The sequence below is a fragment of the Hippocampus bargibanti genome, linkage group LG06 (assembly GCF_051943395.1).
Source record: "Hippocampus bargibanti isolate YZ-2025 linkage group LG06, ASM5194339v1, whole genome shotgun sequence".
NCBI classification, from domain to species: domain Eukaryota; kingdom Metazoa; phylum Chordata; class Actinopteri; order Syngnathiformes; family Syngnathidae; genus Hippocampus; species Hippocampus bargibanti.
Genome location: NC_142739.1, coordinates 6,239,536 through 6,265,539, shown reverse-complemented (window position 1 = coordinate 6,265,539; position 26,004 = coordinate 6,239,536). Strand labels below are relative to the sequence as shown.

The 26,004-nt window shown below is 44.9% G+C and overlaps 1 protein-coding gene across 1 annotated transcript in view; it reads left to right on the top strand.

Moving 5' to 3' along the window:
* LOC148896256 (B-cell receptor CD22-like) overlaps positions 1-20,538 on the top strand; it is a 36,025-nt gene extending 15,487 nt beyond the window's left edge. Inside the window, exons 12-18 of the mRNA XM_088997844.1 lie at positions 6,039-6,188; positions 6,323-6,454; positions 10,931-11,012; positions 17,025-17,073; positions 17,210-17,296; positions 17,453-17,535; positions 19,497-20,538. Of these exons, the coding sequence (XP_088853970.1) occupies positions 6,039-6,188; positions 6,323-6,454; positions 10,931-11,012; positions 17,025-17,073; positions 17,210-17,296; positions 17,453-17,535; positions 19,497-19,563 (650 nt within the window). The 3' untranslated portion in view covers positions 19,564-20,538. The remainder of the gene's footprint in view (positions 1-6,038; positions 6,189-6,322; positions 6,455-10,930; positions 11,013-17,024; positions 17,074-17,209; positions 17,297-17,452; positions 17,536-19,496) is intronic.
* Positions 20,539-26,004: the final 5,466 nt, after the last annotated feature.

The following is a 26,004-nucleotide window of genomic DNA, read 5'->3' as shown; positions in this document are numbered from 1 at the left end:
TGCCCTCCCAGTTCGTCTCTCTCTCTTTCCCTTCATGCTTCCTCTCAGCCGACAATGTGATGTCTCCGCTGTCTTAACCAACTCCGCTAATGAAACCAACATTCTGTTCAACACCTGGCTTCCTGATGATTTAACCATCCTCTGCCATAAACGCCCGTAGAAGCAATGAACCAGGGACGAACGATCAACATAAACCCATTATTATTGGTGCCGAAAGACTTCGGGTCCTAGCTGATGGCTTCGGAAGGGGGGGAAGGAGTGGGCCCTCTTTTTCCTTCGAGAGTGTTCGAGTGGGCCGCCCCTCCCTTCTTGGTGTCCGTCGCTCAGGGTTGCCTCACGGGTGAGTGGCACCGCTAGCATGCAGCAGTGTTGAGTGAATGAATTGATAAGAATTTTTCTTGACCAAAAAATTCAAATTACGATTAATCTGCGCATCGGTGAGCTTGAGGGCAGGTGAATGTGGTAAGGTAGACCAATTCTAGATGAGCTCTGTGGACGTAGACTTACTATGTTTAACTTTATAATGCTTGTACGGGTTATGGAGTCGGTTTTCGTACGCCCGGCTGTCGAACTGTAAGACCGGGGCAATTCCAGGGGGAGATTCTTCAGAAGGGTTGAACTCCTGGAATTTTGCGTGCAAGGGCTGGTGAAAAATGTATTTATTAATTTTGAACCGGACGATTATGTGTTCTTCATTGTTTGATTGCAGCTGCAATACAACGTGGATTTTCCGTAACATTAATACATTCATCAACACTAGCGCGTTATCACCATTGCTAGCCGTTGCTGCGGGGTTTCCTTGGGAGTTTCATTGTCTGAGGACAGTTCGTGGGCAGGGGGGGTCGGGTGAGGGGGGAGGACATTTGGATGAGCCGTCTGTCCGTGTGTCTTTTGTGTGTGTACTTTTGTCTTCCCTTTTATGTATTTCGAGGGGAGAAGGGCTGGGCTGCCCAGAGAGAGCGGGCGGCCCAGTCCTCCTCCTTCCTTCTCTGCCCTAAAGAGGGGGGGGGAGATTCACAGCTGCATTCTAGGATCGGCAAATTGATTTGTTCACCGGATAGGTAAATAAACGGAAATAAAATGGATAAGGCGGTTGCGTTAACATTCACAAACGTATTGTGCAAAAAACATTGTTCCTGCCACATGTAATTCTGCCGCACAGTTCTTTCTTCTTTCACAGGACGAGGCTGCCTTGTCATTACAGGAGTATTCGACGGGGGTGCCATGCAGACGACTATCCTGTCTCATCAGGAAACCCGTCCAACCATGCCAGCTTAAAGTCTTCATGATGACATAACACTGTTTTTCCCACAGACCTTTGAATACCGTCCACTTAAAACAAAAACTAAATTAAATAGGCAGGCAAATTAGACTGAGTGAAGAAATAAATAAGCAAACAAACAAATGAATAAACAGAAGCCGAACTTGAGTGAATTTGAAGGCAAAAGTAAAGTATTTTTGTTAGATTGGATAAAGTGTGATGAAGAGAATGAATGATCATGAATGATGAATGATAAAGAGAGAAGAGAGATGAAGTGATAAAGAAAATTGACCACCTTGAAGTCAGGATTCCAATATTTTTGTCTGCAATCGGGACAAGTAATTTTGTGATCTGACTTCGGGCGACCACAAAATGGAATGAAAATGTGCGCTTGTATATGTCCATGTTTAGACCTGAGTGACCTCCTTTTGATTTAAAGCATTGCTGAATAAGGATTTAGGTTCATAATTATAGTTGAAAGAGTTATGTCCGATAAATGGACATGAACAGATTTGGATGTATAATTCTCAAAGAATTAAGAAATGGACCACAAGCCATTTGCATCCACCCATCCTGTGATTTTCTAGGTGCAGACGCTGCTAAATTGATTCTTGATGTTTTTGGAAACAAAATTTTATCCCTGTTTCAATTGTCCTAGGAGTACCGACATGTGAAGCCGCAACGGCTGGTGTAATTCACTTACACATCTAGAGTTTGGCACACCCCACTGATGATTTGGGATCGATGACAAAGCCCCTATTAATAATAGTTTAGATTTCTAAAAGTATAGTGTTTGGCATTTATTCAAATGCATGACAATTTTTTTCTCATATTTTTTCCGCTGAAATTTTCAGACATATTATTTTGATGCTCGACATTCAGAATGCTGTTAAAACATTTCTCATCCAACCATCTAGCGAGCGACGGATTGTGACAATTAGGCTTGATCAAACGAAAAATATTCAACGTTGGAGATGCGATGGCGGAATTCCAACGTTTATTAAGACAGCCGCAAATGCTAATTTATCTTCAGGCTACCTTTGCGGACAGTGATTACATTTGTCAGTTCAAAAGTAGTTTATAGTTACAACTAAAAAGGCACGGTGACCTGTCGAGATTGATTTGATTACAAATTATTATTATTATTATGAATTAAATGCAGTGCACATTGAAGTAATTGACTGCAGTGCACATTTGGTGAATTTCTCGCCGTTAAGAGTGTAATTGGTAGATGGGTTGAGTGGGCACCGATGTCAGTCAGAGATTCAGGCGGAATCAGATATATTGTATAGGGTTTCCACGCTAACCAGCTACTTTCAGAATTGGGAGAAGGAGATTCTTCAGGAGAGCTCCTGGGGAGTCCATGCCAGGTTGAGCGGAGATGAAACTGGTTTGCGTGGGTGGATGTCCTTATGCAGAAGCGAAACTGACTGTCAACTGGTGCCCTCCGACTGAATGACAAAAGGCGAGTATGATGACCGTTTACGCAGATTGCCATAATGTTGCTGACCATATTAACTGGTGCTAAAGAATTGTAGAAGGCTATCCTCCACCCAAACAATGTGGCGACATGCAAATGTCTACCCCACAAAGAATTTTCAGATATGATTTGCTTGGGTGCCAGCAGAGGAGTAACAGCAGGAGAAGCTGTGCTCAACGTACAACATTTTCGTGGTACAGGCCACGTGAATTGGTTCCCATGCAGGTGTTTAGAGACATGCCGTAATTTGGCCTCCAAAATTTTGGAACAGTGATTGACAAATGGTTTTATACAAATTGATAATCTGTGCAATGTCAAAGACGTTCCCAGTTGGCAAGTTGAGACTTTTCATGTCTTCATGTACGATAGCTCAGATCATCATTGCCAAAATTTTCACTTTTGGTGGTGAGTGATGTTGGCTGCAACGTCATTCCCCAAGAAAGTTATGCCCTCCAGAAATGCCGACTCACTAACCACTAACATGTACTAACCAACTAACATCTAACAATGATTTACTGCCATTTCTGTGAGAGAATGCATTGCAGAGCCTAAACGATGAGACAGACTTTGATAGGGAAAGAAACGCCTAGAAAGTGTGATGTGTAGAATGAAATCATCCTGTCAACATTTGACCTGGCACAAGTCTTCTTTTGTTCTCCACAGGACGAAACTGCGGTCTGAAGAGAATGACGTGGACCACGCCAATGTGGGATGGACCGGTTGCGGAGCTGCTATCCGTCTTAGCAGCCACAAGCTTCATCTGGATTCGCGCGGACATCGTTCATCACGAACAGGGGTCGCGAACCTATGGCTTGCGAGCCATCGGTGAATCTCGAAGTACATTGCAGATAGTAAGTGTGGAAACTTATGAGCCGTATGAGCAGGCTCGCTAGCAGTAACTTCGCCTCTGGACTGGCAAGTTGAATTTCATTCCGATCGTTTGCCTGGATTTTTACCAATCATGAGGAACGGAAAACCATTCATGTTAACGGTGAGTACTATCACAAAGTTATTTTAAATAATACATTCTGATATTTTGTTCGAGAGTGGCCGCGTGTGCGTGCTTGCGTGCGTGTTTGCGTGCGTGTTTGTGTGCATGTTTGCGTGCGTGTGTGCGTGTTTGCGTGCGTGTTTGCGTGTGTGTTTGCGTGTGTGTGCGCGCGCACGCGCATGTTTGTATGTGCGCGCGCGCTCGTTTGTATGTGGGCGCACGCCCGCGCGTGTGTGCGCGCGCACGCCAGTTTGGCTCTCACTGAAAAACATTTCTAAATATTTTACTTTTATGGCTCTCTTAGTAAAAAAGGTTCCCGACGCCTGGTCAAGAAGATTCCCGATGCACGTCACTGAAGCCACGTCGACAGATCACACCCTCTTTCCCAGTCATCAGCTCATCCGTATCACACCCTGGGGCCTGCTTGCGACAAATGCTACAAACAATTTTGTTCCTCCTGGTCGTTCTGGTGATCACCATCCAGGATGCAATGAAGATTTGACTGTTGTAGCGAATGACATGACTTTAATTTGAGATTGTTTCCATTGTGGTTGTATTATTTTGTGATTTTCTTTTCTTTTTTCTTTCTTCTTTCTGATCACCTCCACCAATGTTTAGATATGTTCGACAGGGGGACATGTTGGGGTAATTACAAAAATAAAGCCGCACCTGCACTCAGCAGTCGTTGGACCCGATCGCCACATTCACAACAAAACCAAGAACAAATGCTAAATTGACTGACTACACTTGAGGATCATTAATTATGATATGTTCACAAATTGTACCTTGATACACATATATACCATTTGTTTTATTTCTGACATGGCATCATCATAATTCTGCACAGAGTTCAGTGAGTATTTTAGTTTTAAAATGCATTGTCATTTTAAAATGTACTGTGCATGATTAGAAACACTTTATTATCCCTCTAAATTGTACATACGAGGGGCATTGTGAGCATTGGGAGTTTGCTGAATGGCTTGTCACAATAAAAATGAGAATAGTCCGTGCTCAGGTCCCCATTACACATAATATTCTACTAAATAATCCTTAAAACTACACAAAATATACCTATTTTATGTATAATAAATGTGTTATTGTATTGTAATTAATGAAATAACCTGTACTGTATATAAAGTCGTTTTATTTACCTTTGTGATGGTCGCTGATGTAGTTGCCTCTTGATGATATCCTAGTAAAGTTTCCATGCTTTCTTGGCGATAATACTATGAGTAATAATACTCATTCACACGGTCACCTGCTCGCTGCTTTTCGTGAATCCAAATCAACAGAAGTTTTTCAACCTCTTTTATTGCCTGAGACTGTTGCTTAGACAACACAGAAACACCCTTAGCCTCACGTAGGAATGGTCGACTTACCATACCGGTACTAGGATGCCGAGTCACACAAACACAAACCTTGTTCATGTTTTTCGATGATCCCCTTCTTCTGCTCGACCATAATTTTCTTTTGTGTCCTCTTCGGTTTAACACTAGCCTGTACTCCACTCAATAGCAAACCACATCTGCACTTAAAGAGGGTGTGGAAAACTAGTCTGCGAGCCACCGTGGCACTGTGTGGTTTGGTTCATCCACCAAAAACGATAGTTTATTATGCAAAGATTATATTGTCGCGAATTTAATGTTATAAGGCGAAAACTTTGTGAGCTAAAGCGTTCGTAAGCCGAGGTATTTCAAAACATGAACAACATTGGTGACCTGTTCCTTCGACATCTTCCGGGGACTTTGCACACTCCCCATCTTGTTTAATTGAGTAATAATGGCAAATTTCTTGAACACTCCAACTTTCTCCATGCATTCAAGATACGTCAGGGTGCCCCAGTGCTCAACAAAAAAACATTTTATTGGCTGTTCTTGTCGCCACATGGTCACAGGGAATTTTTTGACATAATGTCAAGCCCTCCGCGACCGCCTTGACGCTTGTTGCGACTATGTTTCGGCGCATTCCATAGGCATGGTTCATTATAAAAAGACTTTGTAGTCGTTGATATCCTGTATGGACGCCAGAGAATCTCTGTTACAGTATGTTTACTTCAAGGTGCATATGCAACATTGGCCATGCTCTCTCCCACAACGGAGGAAACACTGATTTCTAACTGTGCCGTTCTACAAAAACATACAATAAAAGAAAATCCCATCCATGCGCACAGTTGTACTGCACTTTGCACTACGCACGACCCTAAATATTCCATTCAAAGCACAACGCCAATGCCGAGAAGTAGTTTGTCAGTTTTGGTCCATAACAACTACAAATGCCTTTATTCTGTCTTTTCTACTTCCATTTAGACCCTCCAAAGAACACTTCAGTGCTGGCTCGTCCTTCCAATGTGGTGGATGCTGGCCGACCTTTGACTCTGACCTGCAGCAGTCAGGCCAACCCAGCCGTGGATAACTTCACTTGGCATCGTTTAACACACAATGGAGCATCAGTACAATGTTAGTACAGTTTTAATAAAGTGTTTTCACACAAATTAAACTAAAGTACAAGCCCGTCGAACATGTGAAAAGGTGCTACTGTATTTGTTTATTTATTTCCCATTCTGTCTCCTTCAACGTATTCCCCAATGCAGCGTGGGGCAGCTGGACTGGTCCTGTGTTCACATTCTCAGAAGTTGGACCTGGAGAGAGTGGCCAGTACTACTGTGAGGCTAGAAACCGGATCGGAGTCCACAGCTCTCCTATACTTACAGTTCGAGTTAGAGGTACACAAATATTTGGGCTGGACACGTTGCAGCAATCTATACTCTGGGCCCTGCCAAAGGGCTTTGCTGTTCCTTTTATGTATATTACAGAATGTAATAAGCCGTTGTTAGTTCTGCAGTAGTGAAGTTGGACTGCACTAAAGTGGACAATACATAATATCAAAGAAAAAAAAAGGAAGGTAGCGGCTCAGTGGTCAACTGATTAGTGTGTCGGCTTCACTGTGTAAAGGTGCAGTACTGGATGGATGGGGGAAAAATTGTTGTAATTGTATTGGAATAATAATTACTATTTATGCAGTTATGAGGGCAGCCCAGTAGGCGAGTGGTTTGTCTAGTGCCCGAAGACATCTGGGTTAGACTCCAGCACCACCCGCGACCCTTGTGAGGATTAAGTGGTCAGGAATATGAATGAATATAGTTGTGTATGGTAAACTGGACATTATATGACACGGAAATAGCGAGAGAAGAAATCAAATCAGTTTGGGCTTAAATAAACAACATTACAAGCAAAGGGGTGACAAATACATACATGAAAAAATAATATGCCAATACAACCATATATGATTTTCTCCATATGATGGGGTGAACAAAACCAGAAAGATTGGATTTGCAGAGAATGCGATGACTGAACAGCCACTTTTTGTTCTTTTACTAACTAACCAAAGTGCCCCTAGGTAAAGGCTTTTAAACGCTCACCATAAAATTCGTAAGAGCATACAGACGCTCCCCACCTTAGGAATGAGATACGTTCTGAGCCGTTGTTCGTGAGGTAAATTTGTTCATAAGTTGCTTCAGTGCTATATTTTGTGTAGAATGTATGTTTATGTCAGTTTATTTATTTGTTGTCATACAGTCGTAAAATAAATTCAAACCTACTGTAGCACAACGAGATATATCCATGGGTCTTCAGTAAGCCATTACTGAAGCTGCTGGCACGTAATTACTGAATTACGTGCCAGGAGCCATTACTTTTTGTGATGCATCACGTCCTCCTTGAGCGTCAACTGGGAAGAGGGGTTTCTACTGAGTCAATCGTAAGTGAGCTGGGCGCCTCCTCCTCAGAGTGTCAACTGGGAAGAGGGATTTCCTCTCTGCCCACATACTCTACGCAGCCAATTGTAAGCAAGCTTGGCGGATCGGGGCCTGAACTCGTTGGCAACGCTTCAGCAAAGCCGGGCACCGATTAGTCAGCCATGGTGTCCATCGCGTAAACATCCAGACCTTGAAACGTCTAATGTGTCTGTTTGTGTAACCGGCCTCAGGCCTAGGGGATACCTGGGTCGGTCCAAAGCGCTTCACAGGCAGGTAGCACTGTGAACGACGAGGAAAGACGACACGAGACAACCGTGTTAATCAGCTTCACACAACGGCATTTATGACCTCTTACTCATCAAAACATCAATTTCAATATCAGAATACATTCATGTGTAGATCTATACATTCAACATCTATACATTGTATATATCCTCCACATTTGCACATGCTTATGCACGTCTGCCCGCTCGTGTCTGTTGTACTGGGAACTACAATTGACATCCAAAAATCCAAATTCATCAAAGCCCCAAAATATTCATCAAAGCCACAAAACAATGTTTCATATCTAGCATCGCCCAATAAGTCCCCAATTACTTTAACATCTTGAGAATGTCTAACACTTATTATTTTGAATACCTGTGAACGACGAGGAAAGACGACACGAGACAACCGTGTTAATCAGCTTCACACAACGGCATTTATGACAACTGCGCATGCGTGAGCTGAGCCTACATCGCCTTCCTCTGTTCCTAGCGTAGCGCCCTCTCCTGACTTGGTAGTCTAATCGACTAACATACAATAACAGAGGTCGTTTCTAACCCCCTACATTTGCGTGCGTGTGGATAAAGCACAGTACGCAGACAATCGCACGCAAGCTCTGTCGGAAAAATGCATGCAATATAAAATCTAAGTTAAAGCATCTCTGTCCAAACATTTTTTGACATACCTCTTCTTTTCCTTACGGCTATCACCTTCAGGGGTCGCCACAGCGAATCAGTGTCCTCCATCTAATCCGGTTTTGTGCATCCTCTTCTCTCACACCAGCGACCTTCACATCCTCTTTGAATACATCCATAAACCTCCTCTGAGTTCTTCCCTTCGGTCTCGTGCCTGGCAGTTCAAGGCTCAGCATCCTTCTCCTGATATAGTGACTCTCTCTCCCCTGTACATGTCCAAGCCATCTAAGTCTGGCCTCTCTTACTTTCTCCCCAAAGCCTCTAATATGAGTTGTTCCTCTGATATACTCATTTCTGATCCTATCCAACCTGGTCACTGCTAAAGAAAACCTCAACATCTTCATCTCTGCTACCTCCAGCTCTGTTTCCTGTCTTTTCTTCAGTGGCACTGTCTCCAGTCCAAACATCATGGCTGGTCTCACCAGAGTTTTATACATCTTTCCTTTCATCTAAGCTGAAACTCTTCTATCACACCTGACATTTTCTCCAGCCATTCCAGCCTGCCCGGACACGCTTCTTCACCTCTTTTCCACACTCTCCATTGCTCTGGACAGTTGAACCCAAGTACTTAAAATCCTCCACCTTCTTTATCTCTTCTCCCTGTAGTATAATTCTTGTACTTGGGTCCTTCTCATTCACACACATATATTCTGTCTTGTTTATCTTCATTCCTCTCCCTTCCAGGGCAAACCTCCACCTCTCTAGTTTCTCCCACACCTGCTCCATGCTCTCGCTACAGATCACAATGTCATCTGCTAACATCATCGTCCAAGGAAATGTTTGTATGTACCGTTATTGGTAATTCTTATGTTCGTAAATTGGGCAGCGTCTGTATTAACATGAAGGTTTATCCTGAAGGGCTCTCAAGGGTGTGAGCCTTAATTTGACCTTGGCCAAACATTACAAGAATAGTTTAGTACAGGGGTGTCCAAAGTCGGTCCTCGAGGGCCGCTGTCCTGCCTGTTTTACAGCTCTCCCAGGAGCAACACACCTGATTCAAATTCAAACACATTCAAAACAGGCAGGACAGCGGCCCTCGAGGACCGACTTTGGACACCCCTGGTTTAGTACTTTGTAACATAGAGGCCTTAACCAATAGAAAATGTGCTATGATGCTATGGCTAGCAAGACAAGTTAAAGTTTGCTGGCTAGCAATTATTTCATGTTGCAAGCTTGTTCGATGGGCTGTGTGTGTGAGACGTTGAAACATGATTTGAGCCAAATCTAGTATCTGTTATTGCCATTTGAAGTCACATTATTGCAGTCATAAATATTTTTAACCGGGTAATACTAATTACTTCTGGCCAGTTTTGTTCTCTTACATCAATGGCCATGACACATGACAAGTCTGGATGCACACTTACCTCACGATAAAGGTTTCGTGATTACACACCTTTCTTGCATTGTTAACATATTCGAGGTATCTTCCTGGACTCATCATATCTTCTGCTCCGTGAAACGCACATTAATGCTTCATAGCTAATGTGGCTTTGTCTGTCGAAATTTTGATGATTTCAATATAACATGATCATCATTATGGCCTGATGGGATGGTGCACAATACCCCTATGTAAATTATTCTTTCTTGTCTTTTCTTTTCTTTTCTTTTCTTTTCTTTTTTTCTTTTCTTTTATTTTATTATTTTGCATGAGACAATGATTGAGCCCTGTGAGCACAATGGAGCAGAAGTCAACTTGCCGGGTGATTACGTGTGGCTGCGACCAGCAATGCAGGTTTTTTTTTTCCTTTTTACTGGGATTTTAAAATGTATTTAACACGATGCTTATTCAGTAAAATGCATTTGTGTTGAAGCAACCCATTACCGCGGAAACATTTCTGAAGAGGTTATGCCGAGTATAAAGACATGTTTTTGACAGTGGCATGGAAAGTGAGGAGGCTCCACGCTGTTAACTTCATCAAACTGTGAGACAAATGGTTGCAGCTGAATTTTGTGAAGGTATGAGTCATCTTCACTTCCAGTCAGGAAGCCATTGTATTTCATCTCTGCATTGCGATACATTCCACCGACAATCCAAGATGCAAAATAAAATGACAACGTGTCACCAGGTAGCTTCCGGATCTTCACTGTAAGGCTCGAGCAGTAATAATTAAATATGTAAGGATTGATTTCATTGCATTTGAGAGGATAAGTGCAAGGAAACTTTCCAATTCCTCTCTGGACTCTGTTGCATCTGTTTCTGTGAGTCATGGTGAGTCATGTAAAGCCTTTGTACTTATTGAGGGAGGAGGAAGAGGAGATGAGGTGTTGTGGAAAATGACTATTTGAGGCTAGACAGCTGAAGAAGGGGACCTGGCTTTGGAAATCACAACTGGAAACACGAGACTTCAGTCTGGAGTCTAGACGTTGGCAAAATCCTCTGCATCTCTTTTTCCATATCCCTCAACTCTCTCTTTCTATTTTTGTGTCTGCCGAACTATTTTGGTCGCACTTGTTTTGTACCATTTCTCTCTGTCTTCATCCTCAGGACGACTAAAGGTCATTGCGTTGGCATCAGCGGTGGGCGTGTCTGCTGGGCTCATCGCTCTGACAGTGGCCATTATGATTAGGTGACACTGAACACTTTGGATGAAAATGACTTGTATTGTATTGTATTTTGACTAAGAGAGCCATAAAAGCAAAATATTTCGGAATTTTCAGTTTTTTTTTTTTTTTCAGTGAGAACCACACACACACACACACACACACACACACACACACACACACACACACACACACACACACACACACACACACACACACGTATACATATATGTATATGTATGGGTGATTTCAATATAATGTCAGAATGTATTATTTAAAATAACTGTGATAATACTCACGATTGGAATTAAAGTCAACTTGCCGGGTCCACACGCGAAGTTACTGCTCGCTAGCCTGCACACCGCTCATTAGCTTGCACACTTGCTGTCTGCTGTCTCTCCCAGAGTATACTGATGCTAACATTAGCATGGGGCTTGTCAAAGTGCCACTAACATTCGCCTGTTTCATCGAAGGTATTGTTTCATTCCGAATTAGAATCCCGGCAAAACCTTTTCTCTTGACAAAGGCGAATCCTTCGGCGAAACCTGAAGTGTAGGATACTAGTCTTCTTTTTTTTTTTTGTCCGCTTCGTCAAAAGGGGGCGTTTACCAGTTTCGACATCAACGGCACCTAAGTCAGTATCATCCAATCATATTGCCCTTTCAGCCAAGCTTGGTCGGTATCATCCAATCAAATTGCGCTTTCAGCCTACTGCAGCCTAATAGGGAAATGAACAGCGAAAAAGCGAGAATATGTACAGGTATTTAGTTTTATCTGCGAGCCAAATGCAATCATCAAAAGAGCCATATATGGCTCACGAGCCTTAGGTTCCCGATCCCTGCTATAGTGTGTGACAATTGCATTTTTTTCCTGGAAAAAAACACTGAAGGATATTTTACAATAAAAAACAAGAACAATAAAACCAGAAATAAAATTATAAATAATAAAAGCAGAGATTAATTTAAGATGAGTATGTGATTTAAAATAGTTGGGTTTTGAGATGTGATTTAAAAGTGGGAAGACAGCCAATATTTCGGATGTTGGGTAGGATGTCGCGCTGAGATGGGCAAAAGGTACACACAGGTGGAAGGAGGATGAAGACCTGAGGGAACAAGAGGAAATGGGAATTTGAAGAAGGTCAGACAGATAACGGGGGCAAGGTTATGGCTTTAAATGTATCGAGGAGTATTTTCAAGTTGATTCAAAGTTTGTCCGGGAGACAGTGGACTGTTGGAGGATGGTGGTGGTGTGATGGAAGGAGGGATTCTCGTGATTATGCAGACTGGAGAATTCTAGACCAATTGAAGGCGTCAGGTTTGCTGGAGAGGTAGAGCTGGGTGTCATCCATGAAGAAGTGAAGGTTTGTACCAAATGTACGGAAAATATTGACAAGGGGAGAAGGTAGATAAAGCCACAGGGTACACAATGAGAGACAGGGACTGAAGTGAATGAGTTGAGTTGGATGAACTTAGGGAGACCAGTGAGATAGGAGTGAAACCAGGTGAATGTTGCCTATGGTGGAGTCCATTCAAGGGATAGTGTAATAATAATGAGTGTAATGACCTGAGTCAATAGCTGACCTCAGGTCAAGAAGGATAAGGATGGAGATTAAACTGGCATCCGTTCACATGAGAAGGTCATTGGGGATTTTTATGAGGAACGTTAATTTACTGTAACATCAATGGAAACCAGACTGGAATTGTTCATGGAGATTGTTATAAGTGAGGTGGGAGTGATGTTGAGACGCAACAATTTTAAACAAGTTTGGAGATGAAGAAAGGTGAGAAATGGGGTCAAGGTTAGTGAAATAATTGGGATCTGAAACCAGTTTTTTTCAGGATTATAGTGACAGCTGCAAATTGAAGTGGGGAAGAACAAAGGTTTAGTAGGCAATGACGACTGAATGATGATTTTGATGAACGGAAGAGGGTAAGCAGGATTGACCAGGACTGTGTTTGGGGGTGGGGAGTCTAGAATTTGTCACGTCCGCTCGAGGAGTGGTGACAGTACTCGAGGGGTGAGGGGAAGTAGTAAGCGTCAGATCCGAAATACACGGTGGAGACAGGGAAGTCTTTACTGTCTTTACTGAGACACAAAAGGCAAAACAGAAATGATGCAATGGAGGCGAGCAAATGAGACAGACCTGCGTGCGGCAGGGTGACGGGGGACATCAGGAAATACACCGGCACAGACCAAACGGTATGGGTGGCTTTTATAGCCAGAAGGCACAATTAACGGAATGAGAAACAAGTGAGTAAGTCTGGAGAGTAGGGAGGGGAGGGGCCCGCTCCAGGCACAGAGGAGAATGAGACAGGAGGGGAGGGGCACGCTCCTGGAGCAAACGAGGATGTGACAGTGCCCCCCCCCCCTCAATGGACGCCTCTGGCCGCCCACCCGGTTTGGATGGGTGAGCCAAATGGAATGCCCGGGTGAGATATGGGTTGAGGATCCAGGAACGAGGAACCCACTGGTGTTCTTCGGGACCGTAGCCCTCCCAATCGACCAGGTAATGCACTCCCCTGCCCATGCGCCTAGTCCAGTATCTCCCGCACGGTGTAGACGGGACCGCCATCCACCATCCGGGCGGGGGGGCAGGGGGCAGGTGTCAGAGCCACGGGGCTGATCTCCACAGGCATGAGGAGGGAGACGTGGAAGACCGGGTGGATCCTCATCGAGGGTGGCAGCCGGAGCCTCACCGAGACCGGGCTGAGGATGGGAGAGGGACCAGCGAACCGTGGACCCAGTTTGGCCGAAGTCCCGGCCATCCGGAGGCCCCTCGTGGACAGCCATACCTCCTGCCTGACCTGGTAAGTGGGAGCCTAGCGGCGACGGTGGTCCACAATATGTTGGATCCGGGATGCCGTGCGCGACAGGGCGGCTCTGGTCTCCTTCCACACTCCTGGTTCTTTCTCTCCATCTGGCCGTTGGTCTGGGGATGGTAGCCAGACGACAGGCTCGCCGACGCCCCTAGGGAGCGACAGAAACGTTTCCATACCTTGGACACGAACTGTAGTCCCCGGTCCGACACGATGTTCGCCGGATTCCCGTGGAGACGGACGACGTGGTTAACCAGGAGTTGAGCCGTCTCGATAGCGGACGGCAACCTGGTTAACGGGATGAAGTGGGCCGACCTCGAGAAACGGTCCACCACGGTGAGGACGACCGTCTTCCCACGGGAAGGGTGATGCCTGTAATAAAGTCGACGGAGATATGGGACCAGGGTCGGGAGGAAATAGGTAGTGGCTGGAGAAGTCCCGCCGGGGGTTGGTGGGAGACCTTCCCACAAGCACAGGCGGGGCATTCCTTCACTAATTCCGTGACGTCTTTTCTGTACTCTGGCCACCAAAACCGTTGGGCGATGAGCTGGATCGTCCTGTTGACCCCGGGTGACAGGCTACCCTGGAATGTGTCCCCAGAGAGTTGGCGACGACTTCCTCCCTTTCTGCCGGCTCGTGGATGCGAGATAGGGCGTCAGGCTTTGTGTTCTGCGACCCTGGGCAGTAGGTGAGAGTGAAGTTAAACCGTGTGAGGAACAGTGACCATCGGGCCTGCCGCGAGTTGAGTCTTTTGGCGGACCGAATGGCGGCCAGGTTCTTGTTGTCTGTGTATACAGTGAACGGCCCTCAAGCCAGTGTCTCCATTCCTGCAGCGCCAGAATGACCGCCAGCAGTTCCCGGTTCCCCACGTCATTGTTGGCTTCCGCTGGGCTGAGCCGGCGGGGAGAAGAAGGCGCATGGGTGGAGCTTCTGGTCGACCGGGGAGCGCTGGGATAGGACCGCCCCCACCCAGGACTCCGATGCGTCGTCGACCGCGAACGCGAGGTCCGGGTCGGGGTGACGTAAGACCGGAGGGTTGGAGAAGGCGTGGCGGAGACGGTTAAACGCCCCCTCTGCTTCGGGTGTCCACCTGAAGGGGACCTTGGTGGATGTGAGATTAGTAAGGGGGAGTGCCTTCTGACTATAACCGCGAATAAAGCGGCGGTAGAAGTTGGCAAACCCCAAAAATCTTAAAATTCTTAAAATTGTTTGCACGTGTTCGGGGTTGGCCATTCTACCACCGCTTTGGTTTTGCCGGGATCGGCCTGGAGCTGCCCCTGCTCCACGACGAACACCAGAAAAGACAGAGAGCGGACGTGGAATTCGCACTTCTCTGCCTTCACGTAGAGCCGGTTTTGCAGGAGTCGTGCCAGGACCCGTCGGACATGCTGCCGGTGTTCTTCTGTGGATTTAGAAAAAATTAAGATGTCGTCTAAATACACAAATACAAAAACGTTGAGAAAGTCCTTGAGCACATAGTTGATGAGGTTTTGGAATACGGCGGGAGCGTTGGTGGGTCCGAACGGCATCACCAGGTATTCAAAATGCCCCAAGGGCGTTTTGAATGCGGTCTTCCACTCGTCCCCCTCTCTGATGCGAACCAGGTGGCATGCGCTACGCAAATCCAGTTCTGTGAAGATGGTAGCCGATTGGAGAGGCGCGAAGGCCGAGTCCATGAGGGGGAGAGGGTACTTATTGTGGATGGTGATGTCGTTCAGACCCCTATAGTCGACACACGGGCGCAGGGATCCATCTTTCTTTTCGGTAAAGAAGAACCGTGCCCCGAGCGGGGAATGCGACGGTCGGATAAGTCCCGCCGCGATGGAAGAGTCAATGTAAGCGCTCAGGGGTTCTTGTTCCGGGTGTGAGATGTGGTAAAGTGTGGAGTCCGGTAGTGGGGTCCCCGGCTGCAGTTCGATGGCGCAGTCGTACGGTGGGGCGGCAGGGACTGCGCGTTGTCCTTGCTGAACGCCTCCCGCAGATCATGGTAACAACGCGGCACGCCCTCGAAACTGATCTCTGTGTGGTCGTCCACTGCTCGTTTCCGGGTTTGCTGGACCGCTGGGTACCTTGCTCCCGCTGCCGCTCCCGGAGGCGATGGTCCAGGGAGATGACTACATCGATCATCTTGCTGAGGGTGGTGCCAGCGTCGCGGGTGGTCAACTCATCTTTGGGAGCGGCGCTCAATCCGCGACGAAACACTCCTCTCAGCACCCGATTCATGTAGCCACTCCAGGCAGCCTGGATGCGGAAGTCGGTGGAGTACTCAGTGGCCGAACGCGTTCCTTGCACACAGTCATGAAGGAGTCCCTCAGCCTCGCACTCTGTGACCGGGTGGTGAAACACAAAGTCCGGGTAGGAAGTGCAAAGTTCGGGCTGGGACTCACGGACGGCCAACACCCATGACTCGGCCTGTCCCGTGAGCAGGCTAGTGATGAAGGCCACTTTAGCCTCATCGCTAACGAAGGTGTAGGGTTGTTCAAAAACCAGCGAGCACTGCATCAATAATTGAGCACAGCGCCTGGGTTCGCCTTCGTAGCATGAAGGGTGTGGCAGGGAGAGCTCGCGACGACTCACGGGGGGGAGCAAGGGGCCGTCAGGGTAGCGAGGCGTGTCTCGACCTTCTGCAGGGGTGATGATCATAACTTCTGCCTGATGTGCTAAGGTGGATAGGAATTTGTCTCCACTGGCAAGATCCATAGTTGGCCGGTGTATTATGTCACGTCCGCTCGAGGAGTGGTGACAGTACTCGAGGGACGAGGGGAAGTAGTAAGCGTCGGATCCGAAATACACGGTGGAGACAGGGATTCAATAAGAGTCACAATTAACGGAATGAGAAACAGGTGAGTGAGTCAGGAGGGGAGGGGCCTGCTCCAGGCACAGAGGAGAATGAGACAGGAGGGGTGGGGCACGCTCCTGGAGCAGACGAGGATGTGACAGAATTTGAGAATGAAGTCAGAGATGATTGAAGCATGGGGGATCTGAAAAGACAATAATAGTTGATATTGTGTGTTCGATTCTAACATACTGTTGAGTCTTGAACAATATACTGTTGAATTGTTTTCGAAAATAATAATTTCCAGATTTTAAATGTTTGCATTTTGGAAGAGGTTGATTTTCAATCTGTTTTCTACTGTCCACTATAAACAATGGTATCATATGTACTGTGTTGGTATCCTCACGGGGGATGTGATTTCATCATCTTTTCTTGATTATCCACAGTAAGAACATGCACACAGTTGACATGGAGTCAGTCGCAGCAGCAAACGAGGTGTGGCCTTTTCAATACAATTTCAGATCAATCGAACACTGAAATACCTTCTTACAACATAATTACATCGGTGAAGCTTTGAATAGTCTGCCATGCCATTCAGAATCACTTTTATACTGAATTTGGTGTGTTTCAGCGGCCCTCTGTGACAGCTGACACAATTTTCTATGAAACGACCCAACCAACGGTGGTCCTGAGAGAGACCTTCATGGCTGACATTCCAGTAGGTGGAACTAAGTATGTATTCTAAAATGTTGCAGCATACAGAAACATTAACACACACACACACACACACACACACACACACACACACACACACACACACACACACACACACACACGCACGCAAACACAAACACACACACACTTTTTTGTGCAGGAGGAACCTGAAGACTTGAGTGACAGCTCCCATCCGGCAATTATTCCTCTGAAGGAAGCCTCGCCAACTACAGGAGACCAAACGTACAGCCCTGCTTCCAATTACATTACACAAGGGGTCGGGAACCTATGGCTCGCGAACCACATATGGCTCTTTTGATGATTGCATATGGCTCGCCGATAAAACTAAATACATATTCTCGTTTTTTTTCGCCGTTTATTTCCCGTTGGGCTGCAGCTGGCGCAAAGCGCAGTTTTGATTGGATGACACTCACCTAAGTTGGCCGAAAGCACCAGTTTGATTGGATGATACTGGCCGTCATGTTGAAACAGGTAAACGCCTCTTTTAAATGAGCCCAACGAGTGCACTTCAGCTTGAATGCACCGGAGCATTAGTTTTGAGGAGAGAAAATGTTTTGATTCTAATTTGCAATGAAACAATACCATCGATGAAACAGTCGAATGTCAGTGACATTTTAACCAGCCCCATGTTAACGTTAGCATCAACATACTGGGCAATATACTTCTGCGAGAAGTATATTGCAGATAGCAAGTGTGGAAGCTTATGAGCCGTGTGCAGGGTAGCTAGCAGTAACTTTGCCTCTGGATCGGCAAGTTGAATTTCATTCCGATCGTTTACCTGGATTTTTACCAATCACGATAAACGGAAAACGGTGAGTACTATTACAAAGTAATTTTAAATAATACATTCTGATATTTTGTTGGAAAGTGGCCGCGTGTGCGTGTTTGCGTGCGTGCTTGTATGTTTGTATGTGGGCGCACGCCCATGTGTGCGCGCGCCCGTGTGGCTCTCACTGAAAAACATTTCTAAATATTTTACTTTTATGGCTCTCTTAGTCAAAAAGGTTCCCGACCCCTGCATTACAGTGAACTACTCCAGACTTTTGAGGTATTAGCTCAACAAGCTTTCTGTGGTATGCTCCTATCTTATTTTGCTGTCTTTCTTGCTCATTCGTTTGTCAACTGAAGCACATGACTCTACCCTGGGGTCGGGAACCTTTTTGACGAAGAGAGCCATAAAAGTAAAATATTTAGAAATGTTTTTCAGTGAGAGTCACAACACGCGAGTGTGCGCACACACGCACACACACACACACACACACACACACACGCACGCACGCACGCACACACGCACGTACGGCCACTTTTCAACAAAATGTCAGAATTTAATATTCAAAATAACTTTGTGATACTACTCACCGTTAACATGAATGGTTTTCCGTTCCTCATGATTGGTAAAAATCCAGCGGAACGATCGGAATGAAAGTCAACTTGCCAGCTCCATACGCGAAGTTACTGCTAGCTAGCCTGCACACGACTCATTCCACACTTGCTATGCAACATACTTCTCACCGAAGTATATTGACGCTAACATTAACATGGGGCTTGTTAAAATGTAATTGAGATTCGACTGTTTCATCGATGGTATTGTTTCATTGCAAATTAGAATCAGAATGTTTTCTCTCCACAAAGGCAAATCCTCGGTGTATTCAAGCTGAAGTGTACTTTGTTTTTACTCCTGTGGCTCATTTAAAGGGGCGTTTACCTGTTTCAACTGACGGCCAGTATCATCCAATCAAAATTGTGCTTTCCGACAACCTCGGTCAGTGTCATCCAATCAAAATTGCGCTTTCCGCCAACCGCAGCCCCAACAGAAAATGAACAGAAAAAAAAGCGAGAATATGTATTTGGATTTAAATGAAGTGTATTATTATTATTATTATTATTATTATTATTATTATTATTATTATTATTCATCGGCGAGCCATATGCAATCATCAAAAGAGCCATATATGGCTAGCGAGTCATAGGTTCCCGACCCCTGCTGTACCCTAAAATGAACCGTTGACACGTTTATATAACGACGGCGTCTTCTCATTACGCTCTGTTTTCTTTATTCTTCTGATGTTGAAAGGTAAAAGTGCAATCTGCGGTAATGGTGATATGACTCAGATGTGCTTGTGAGCTCACATGGTTGTTTTGTGTATTTATGTATTTATTTTTTGGTGCTGATGTTTATTCAGGAGCGAGAATGTCCGCTTCCAGAACCTGCCACTTGGGGGCGACAAGAAACCAACGGAGTCCGCTTAAATTGTTGACAGTTTGCATCCTCGGGTTTCACCACAGACAGAAGTCAGCTGAGGTCTGGCGTCCATTTTTAAGTCAGCCGAAGTGCATGAGTTGAAGGTGGTTTTGTTGACACTCAACAGCATCAACATTGGGTTCACTACACATGTAATTAGCTCACAGACGAGACTCAAAGATCGGCAAAAACAGATGCAGGTTAATGTTCTTCATTATCGTTGTTAGCATCATCCTTGTAAAGGCAATAGTTTGATTTGACTTTTTATTTTGATTGTCGCTAACATTTTTGCTTTGGTGTTTGAAGCTGTCATTTGTTTTCTCAGATCAGGCCTGTATCTGGTTTGCATGTTCTCCCCATGGGCTTTTCTACATGCACTATGACTTGATTGCACATTTAAATCCCAAAATTGCAAGTTCGGTTCACTCAAATTGTTCACAGGTGTGAATATGAATGCGAATGTGAATGTTTGTTAGTCTTCATTTGATTAGATTAATAGGAGATGCTAGTTGTTTACGGAGGTGACGTCACGAATCGCGCGATTTTTCTCGCTGGTAGGCAAAAACAACAATGGCGAGTATGGACAAAGCGAACTACTGTCGCATGAAAACTGAACAGTGCTCCGATTATGTGCGAAAGCTACCGTTAGAAGTCCGAGAGCGATACTTTGAGAAGCTAGGATATTGTGACTGTACTTGTAACTTGCCGGATCCTTTCAATTTGAAGAATGGATGGGTTGACGATCCATCATTGTGGACATTACTTTCACCTATATTTATTTTGACCTCATCGATACTCCCAGACAGTTCACTCACGATAGTTTGAAGGCATATGAGTCCCTCAAAGCTTATGAATACATAGAAAGTGGACACGTGTATCCAGTGTGTTATTACAACGATGAATAGTCGCCGTATTGTTTTTGAAGACAAAGTTGTTGTGTATGTTGTACATTTTGAATCATATTTAATCATTACAACATTTGAAAGGGAACATTCTATGTCAGTTGTGGTAAGTCATTAAACTAACTTGGAATGCAAATTTGAAAGAGCACAGCATATTGTCATAATATTGTCAGACGGAGGCAAGATTAATTCTCATAGTTGTACTTTGAATCTTAAACGTCTGTGTAAGCTCTCAGTCGTACAGGAGTGGTCCATCGATGGGAAGGTTTCTTCAGCTGTCATCTGTACAAATTTGGAGGTTTCGGATGTTTCGCCTCCTATCCAAGAGGCTTCGTCAGCGAACTAAAGTCTGACTGGTCGTATCGGCCCTATTTATATATCCCTAATGGGCCAGTCGTTAGTCAGGAATGTAGGAACAATCAGTGGGGCCACAGGGAGGGGTCCTCTGCTCCCCCCAACCTGAGAGTAGGGACCTATCATAGGTGTGTCCGGCGCCGCCATGGCTGGACATTAGGGATATATAAATAGGGCCGATACGACCAGTCAGACTTTAGTTCGCTGACGAAGCCTCTTGGATAGGAGGCGAAACGTCCGAAACCTTCAACTTTGTAAAGATGATGGCTGAAGAAACCTTCTCATCTTTGAATCTTAAAGTTTTTAACACGCTCGGTGGCTTTTTCTACATGAATCCCCTTCTTCTTGATCAATGTTACTGGTACAGTTAGATAGTCCCAGGAGAATTGAAGCAGCGTTGTTCCTTTCTTGCTGCATCCTTGCTGCCGTCTGCCTGTCATCGTCCCGACGCTGTGCTCGCTGATACCTTTTCTTTGAATTATCAGGAGTTAACATGGCTAAAGTTTTATACAACCACACGCGATATCACCATTGTACTAAAATGCGAAGACTTTCATTCATCTAAACCGAAAATGAAACGCATAAGCTTACATTACAATGATAGCACTCACTACCAACAACTGTTGGTAGGCTTTCTGCCTACCGGAAGTTAGCGGCCGAGCCGTGATCATAACAAATGACAACACGCTGGCATCTCCTATAGATTATGGCAAGGGTCGGGAACCTTTTTGAATAAGAGAGCCATAAAAGTAAAATATTTAGAAATGTTTTTCAGTGAGAGCCACACGGGCGTGCGCACGCACACACACACAGGCGTACGCGCGTACACACACACGGGCGTGCGCGCGCACACACACACAGGCGTACGCGCGTACATACACACGGGCGTGCGCGTGCACACACACACGGGCGTGCGCCCACATACAAACGCGCGCGCCCACACACACACGCACACACACACACACGCACGCGCGGCCACTTTTCAACAAAATATCAGAATGTATTATTTAAAATAACTTTGTGATAGTACTCACCGTTAACATTAATGGTTTTCCATTCCTCGTGATTGGTAAAAGTCCAGGCAAACGATCGGAATGAAATTCAACTTGCCGGTCCAGAAGCGAAGTTACTGCTAGCTAGCCTGCACACGGCTCATAAGCTTCCACACTTGCTATCTGCAATCTACTTCTCGCAGAAGTATGTTGATGCTAACGTTAACATGGGGCTTGTTAAAATGTCACTGACATTCGACTATTTCATCGATGGTATTGTTTCATTGCAAATGAGAATCAGAACATTTTCTCTCCTCAAAACTAATGCTCCGGTGCATTCAAGCTGAAGTGCACTCGTTGGGCTCATTTAAAGGACAACCGATGTCTCCGGACAAGTTGTGTCCATAATTTGTAAAATTGCTTCAAATGACTTCTACTGAGCGTATTTTAAAAAGATTCCACCGCATATAGCTATATTTTACGTTTTAAGACTCCCACTGAATATTCAGGAAGTCTTGTTTTTGAGTTGGTGACGAGTCCGTACGTGACGTCACTAAAGGAACGCCCCCTGACCGAAAAAAAGACACATTGTAGCAGTCCTTCCATCACGTCAATGTATTTTGCTGTATTGTTTTGTCTGAAAACCTTGTGTTGCACCCAAAAGCCGCCAGAAGAGGGTGTCCAAGCTCCATATAAGGAATTTATCAGCCTGTGGAAACGGAGGTGGCCACAGGAGGTCGCCATTTTGTGCCTCTTTTCTGGTGATCGTTTCTCCCCAATTTTGCCTCAAAATGGCATGGAATAAATTCTTTAATCGATTGCAAACATGTATGCTTTCCTTTTCAGAACTATTTGAATCATATTCATAACTGGAGGTGGAACAAGAAAGCATATTCTCCAAATCTGAAGCCATTGTTTTGATTCTCAAGCAATGCAAGACGTCTTGGCGTGACGTCACAAACTGGGGGCGGGACTTTCTTAAAATGCCCAATTCGCAGCTCAATTCTTTGCAGATTTTGGACACTTTAAGTCATTTTTATTGGTGTTTTGCATTTGAATAAAAATATACTGTGTGTTTTGGGTATTTTAGATGCTATAAAACGTTTTTCTGATGTCAGTTATGAAACAAAAAAGTGACGTTGGTTGTCCTTTAAAGGGGCGTTTACCTGTTTCAACATGACGGCCGGTATCATCCAATCAAAATGGCGCTTTCGGCCAATTTAGGTCAGTGCAGCCCAACGGCAAATGAACGGCGAAAAAAACGAGAATATGTATTTAGTTTTATCGGCGAGCCATATGCAATCATCAAAAGAGCCATATATGGCTCGCAAGTCATAGGTTCCCGACCCCTGGATTATGGTAATCGACAAAATTTAAATTAAGGCATCTGGTCTCCATTTTTTGTTGAAGACAAATTTCTTTAATTCAAATGTGTTCTTAAATTCTTGTTGTCCAAATGTGGAGTCCATTTTCAGTATATCACCAGTGGGTGGGTGTCCCTGGGGGGCTCACAATAGGGTTGTTGTTCTTGTTGTTCTGATGTTTTTTTTTTTTTTAAGACTCTTACATCTGGGTTTGTTGAGTTTAATTACTTTGTTGCAGTACTCTTTCCCTAACCTTGTAAGGAAGTTTAGGTTCTCTTGCATATTTGTCGTCAGGTTTGCTCGTGTTGTTGGTTGAATGGCAGGCCAATCTAGTAATACAGAACCTATTATATTAGACACCTTGGCTTACGAACGTAATTGGTTCCCAGACAGAGTGTGTAAGGCGGAAAAGTGTGTATCCCAAAAATTAATTTCCCATAGGAAACTATTAAAATGAGAATAATCCATTTTCAGGTCCCATAAAACATAATTTCTACTTTCTAATTGTCTAAGTCTTAACACGATACTCAAAATAAACCTTATTTTATGTATAATAAATGTGGTGTGGTATTACAATTAAAGAAATAAGCTGTACTTATAATAAAGTCGTTTTATTTACCTTTTTGATGGTCGTTGATGGCTTGATGGAATGGAGTGGCCGGTTTCATCAGCATTAAACACTTGATGAGGAACGTTCTTCTTTCACCATCTTGAGGAATGATCGATTGTAGGTGCTTTCTCTGTGATAATTTTACCTAATTCCTCATCAATGGTGTTCTATTTAGCTGGGTTGATAGCTTTTTGCATCAAGTGTACAGATGGCTTGTGCGGGTTATTTGTGGAGCCTGATTGATGGGAATTTTAACCTTGCAGTCTACACTCTGCCTTTGAACTACCAAAGTTGAAAAGAGTCCAAATTTCACTGTTTTCTGTGCATTTTGTCTCACTCTCTCTGTCGTCTGCCTGTCTCTTTAATGTTTAAACCACCTCCCCTCACTGCTGCGTCCTTGACCAATCATGTGGCTTTAACCGACGACTGGGGGCGGGAAATAGAGGACCAAAACAAGCCAGTTGTCATTTTCTTGTTAGGAGAACGGGCTTCTTCATGAACGACACATCACTCTTTGTGGCAGCTTCGTGTGTATCTCGAAAAAAAGTTTGTATGCAAGGTAAAATTTTCATAAATTTAACGTTCGTAAACCGAAATGTTCGTAAGCCAAGGGGTTTGTCCACCAAGGTATCACTGTACATGTTTCGCTGTCTCTTCCCCGAATCAACATATTCAGCACATGGAGTCTTCCGCTCGACCAATTAAGTCAGGATGGTGACCACTCCGCAGTCTGCTCATTGTAACCTGCTCGTGCCGTAACATGAGTCATTCCTGCTGTCGATTTAACCATTTGCCATGGTCGCCATAGATTTCTTTCAAACTTTTCCGCTGCATTGAGGGTCTATAATATTGCATTTGATTGCCACTTTCGTTTTGTTTGTTCCTTCTTGGTTTTTACCTGGCCCTTCTTTAGCCTGTTCATTCAAATATAATACATAAATCTTGGGTGGTGTCTGTCCCCCATTTTAGCTCGGGAAGGCCAGTAAGCTTGAGGGTTCTCCACAGTATCCGTGCTGTTCCCAGCAATGCGCATTTCTGGACTGAGATATCCGATGTTGTTCCCGGGATCTGTTGCAACCACTCGTCGAGTTTGGGGGTCACTGCCCCGAGTGCTCCGACCACCACAGGCACGACTGTCACTTTTACCTTCCAGGCTCTCTCCAGCTCCTCTCTGAGCCCTTGGTATTTCTCGATTTTCTCATGTTCCTTCTTTCTGATGTTTCCATCACTCGGGACCGCTATATCCACGACAATGGCTTTCCTTTGCCCTTTATCTAGGACCACGATATCTGGTTGGTTGGCCATTACCATCTTGTCAATCTGTATCTGGAAGTCCCACAGGATCTTTGCACGGTCATTCTCGACTACCTTTGGGAGGTGTTTCCCTTTTTGACCTTGGGGTTTCCAGTCCATACTCCGCACAGATGTTTCGGTAGACTATGACAGCCAACTGGTTATGGCGTTCCATGTAGGCTTTCCCTGCCAGCATCTTACACCCTGCAGTTTTGTGTTATATATATATATATATATATATATATATATATATATATATATATATATATATATATGCGGCTGGATAGCTCAGTTGATAAGGCAACGGTATGGCATATGGGAGACGAGGGAATGAGCACAAAACATCATCCAGTGTGGGCCTTGGGCAAGACCCTTCACGCTAATGCCTACCTCATACAATGATGAGATACAATAAATGGAATGACATGCCGGCTCAGACGTCGCCCGGCGTAACAAGGTCTGCGTCGGGTGCTGGGGAACCAGAGCACCTTGATGAAAAATGGGCAATGGAATGACATGCCGGCTCAGACGTCGCCCGGTGTAACAAGGTCTGCGTCGGGTGCTGGGGAACCAGAGCACCTTGATGAAAAATGGGCAACTGGAACAAAGCGTAGATGGGCGAGATGCGATAACATGGCCCTGTTGGAATGCTTCTACTCAAGCAACCCTAGTCAGAGGGGTTACATGCGGAGAATGGGGGCTGAATGGTTACTTCGAAACCCACAGTCACGGTTGACCACGAAACATCTAGTAGCTCAGTGTTCCAATATCCACAAACGGCAATTGCTATCACAACTTGAGATTGATGAGGTACAACACAAATTCCGAGGTGAAGGGCCCCAGGCTGCCACATCAGAGGAAGAGGTTCAACCAGAGATTGGGAAGCAAGCCCCAATAAATGAAATGCTGAGCGAAGCAGCAACTGACCTGAGAG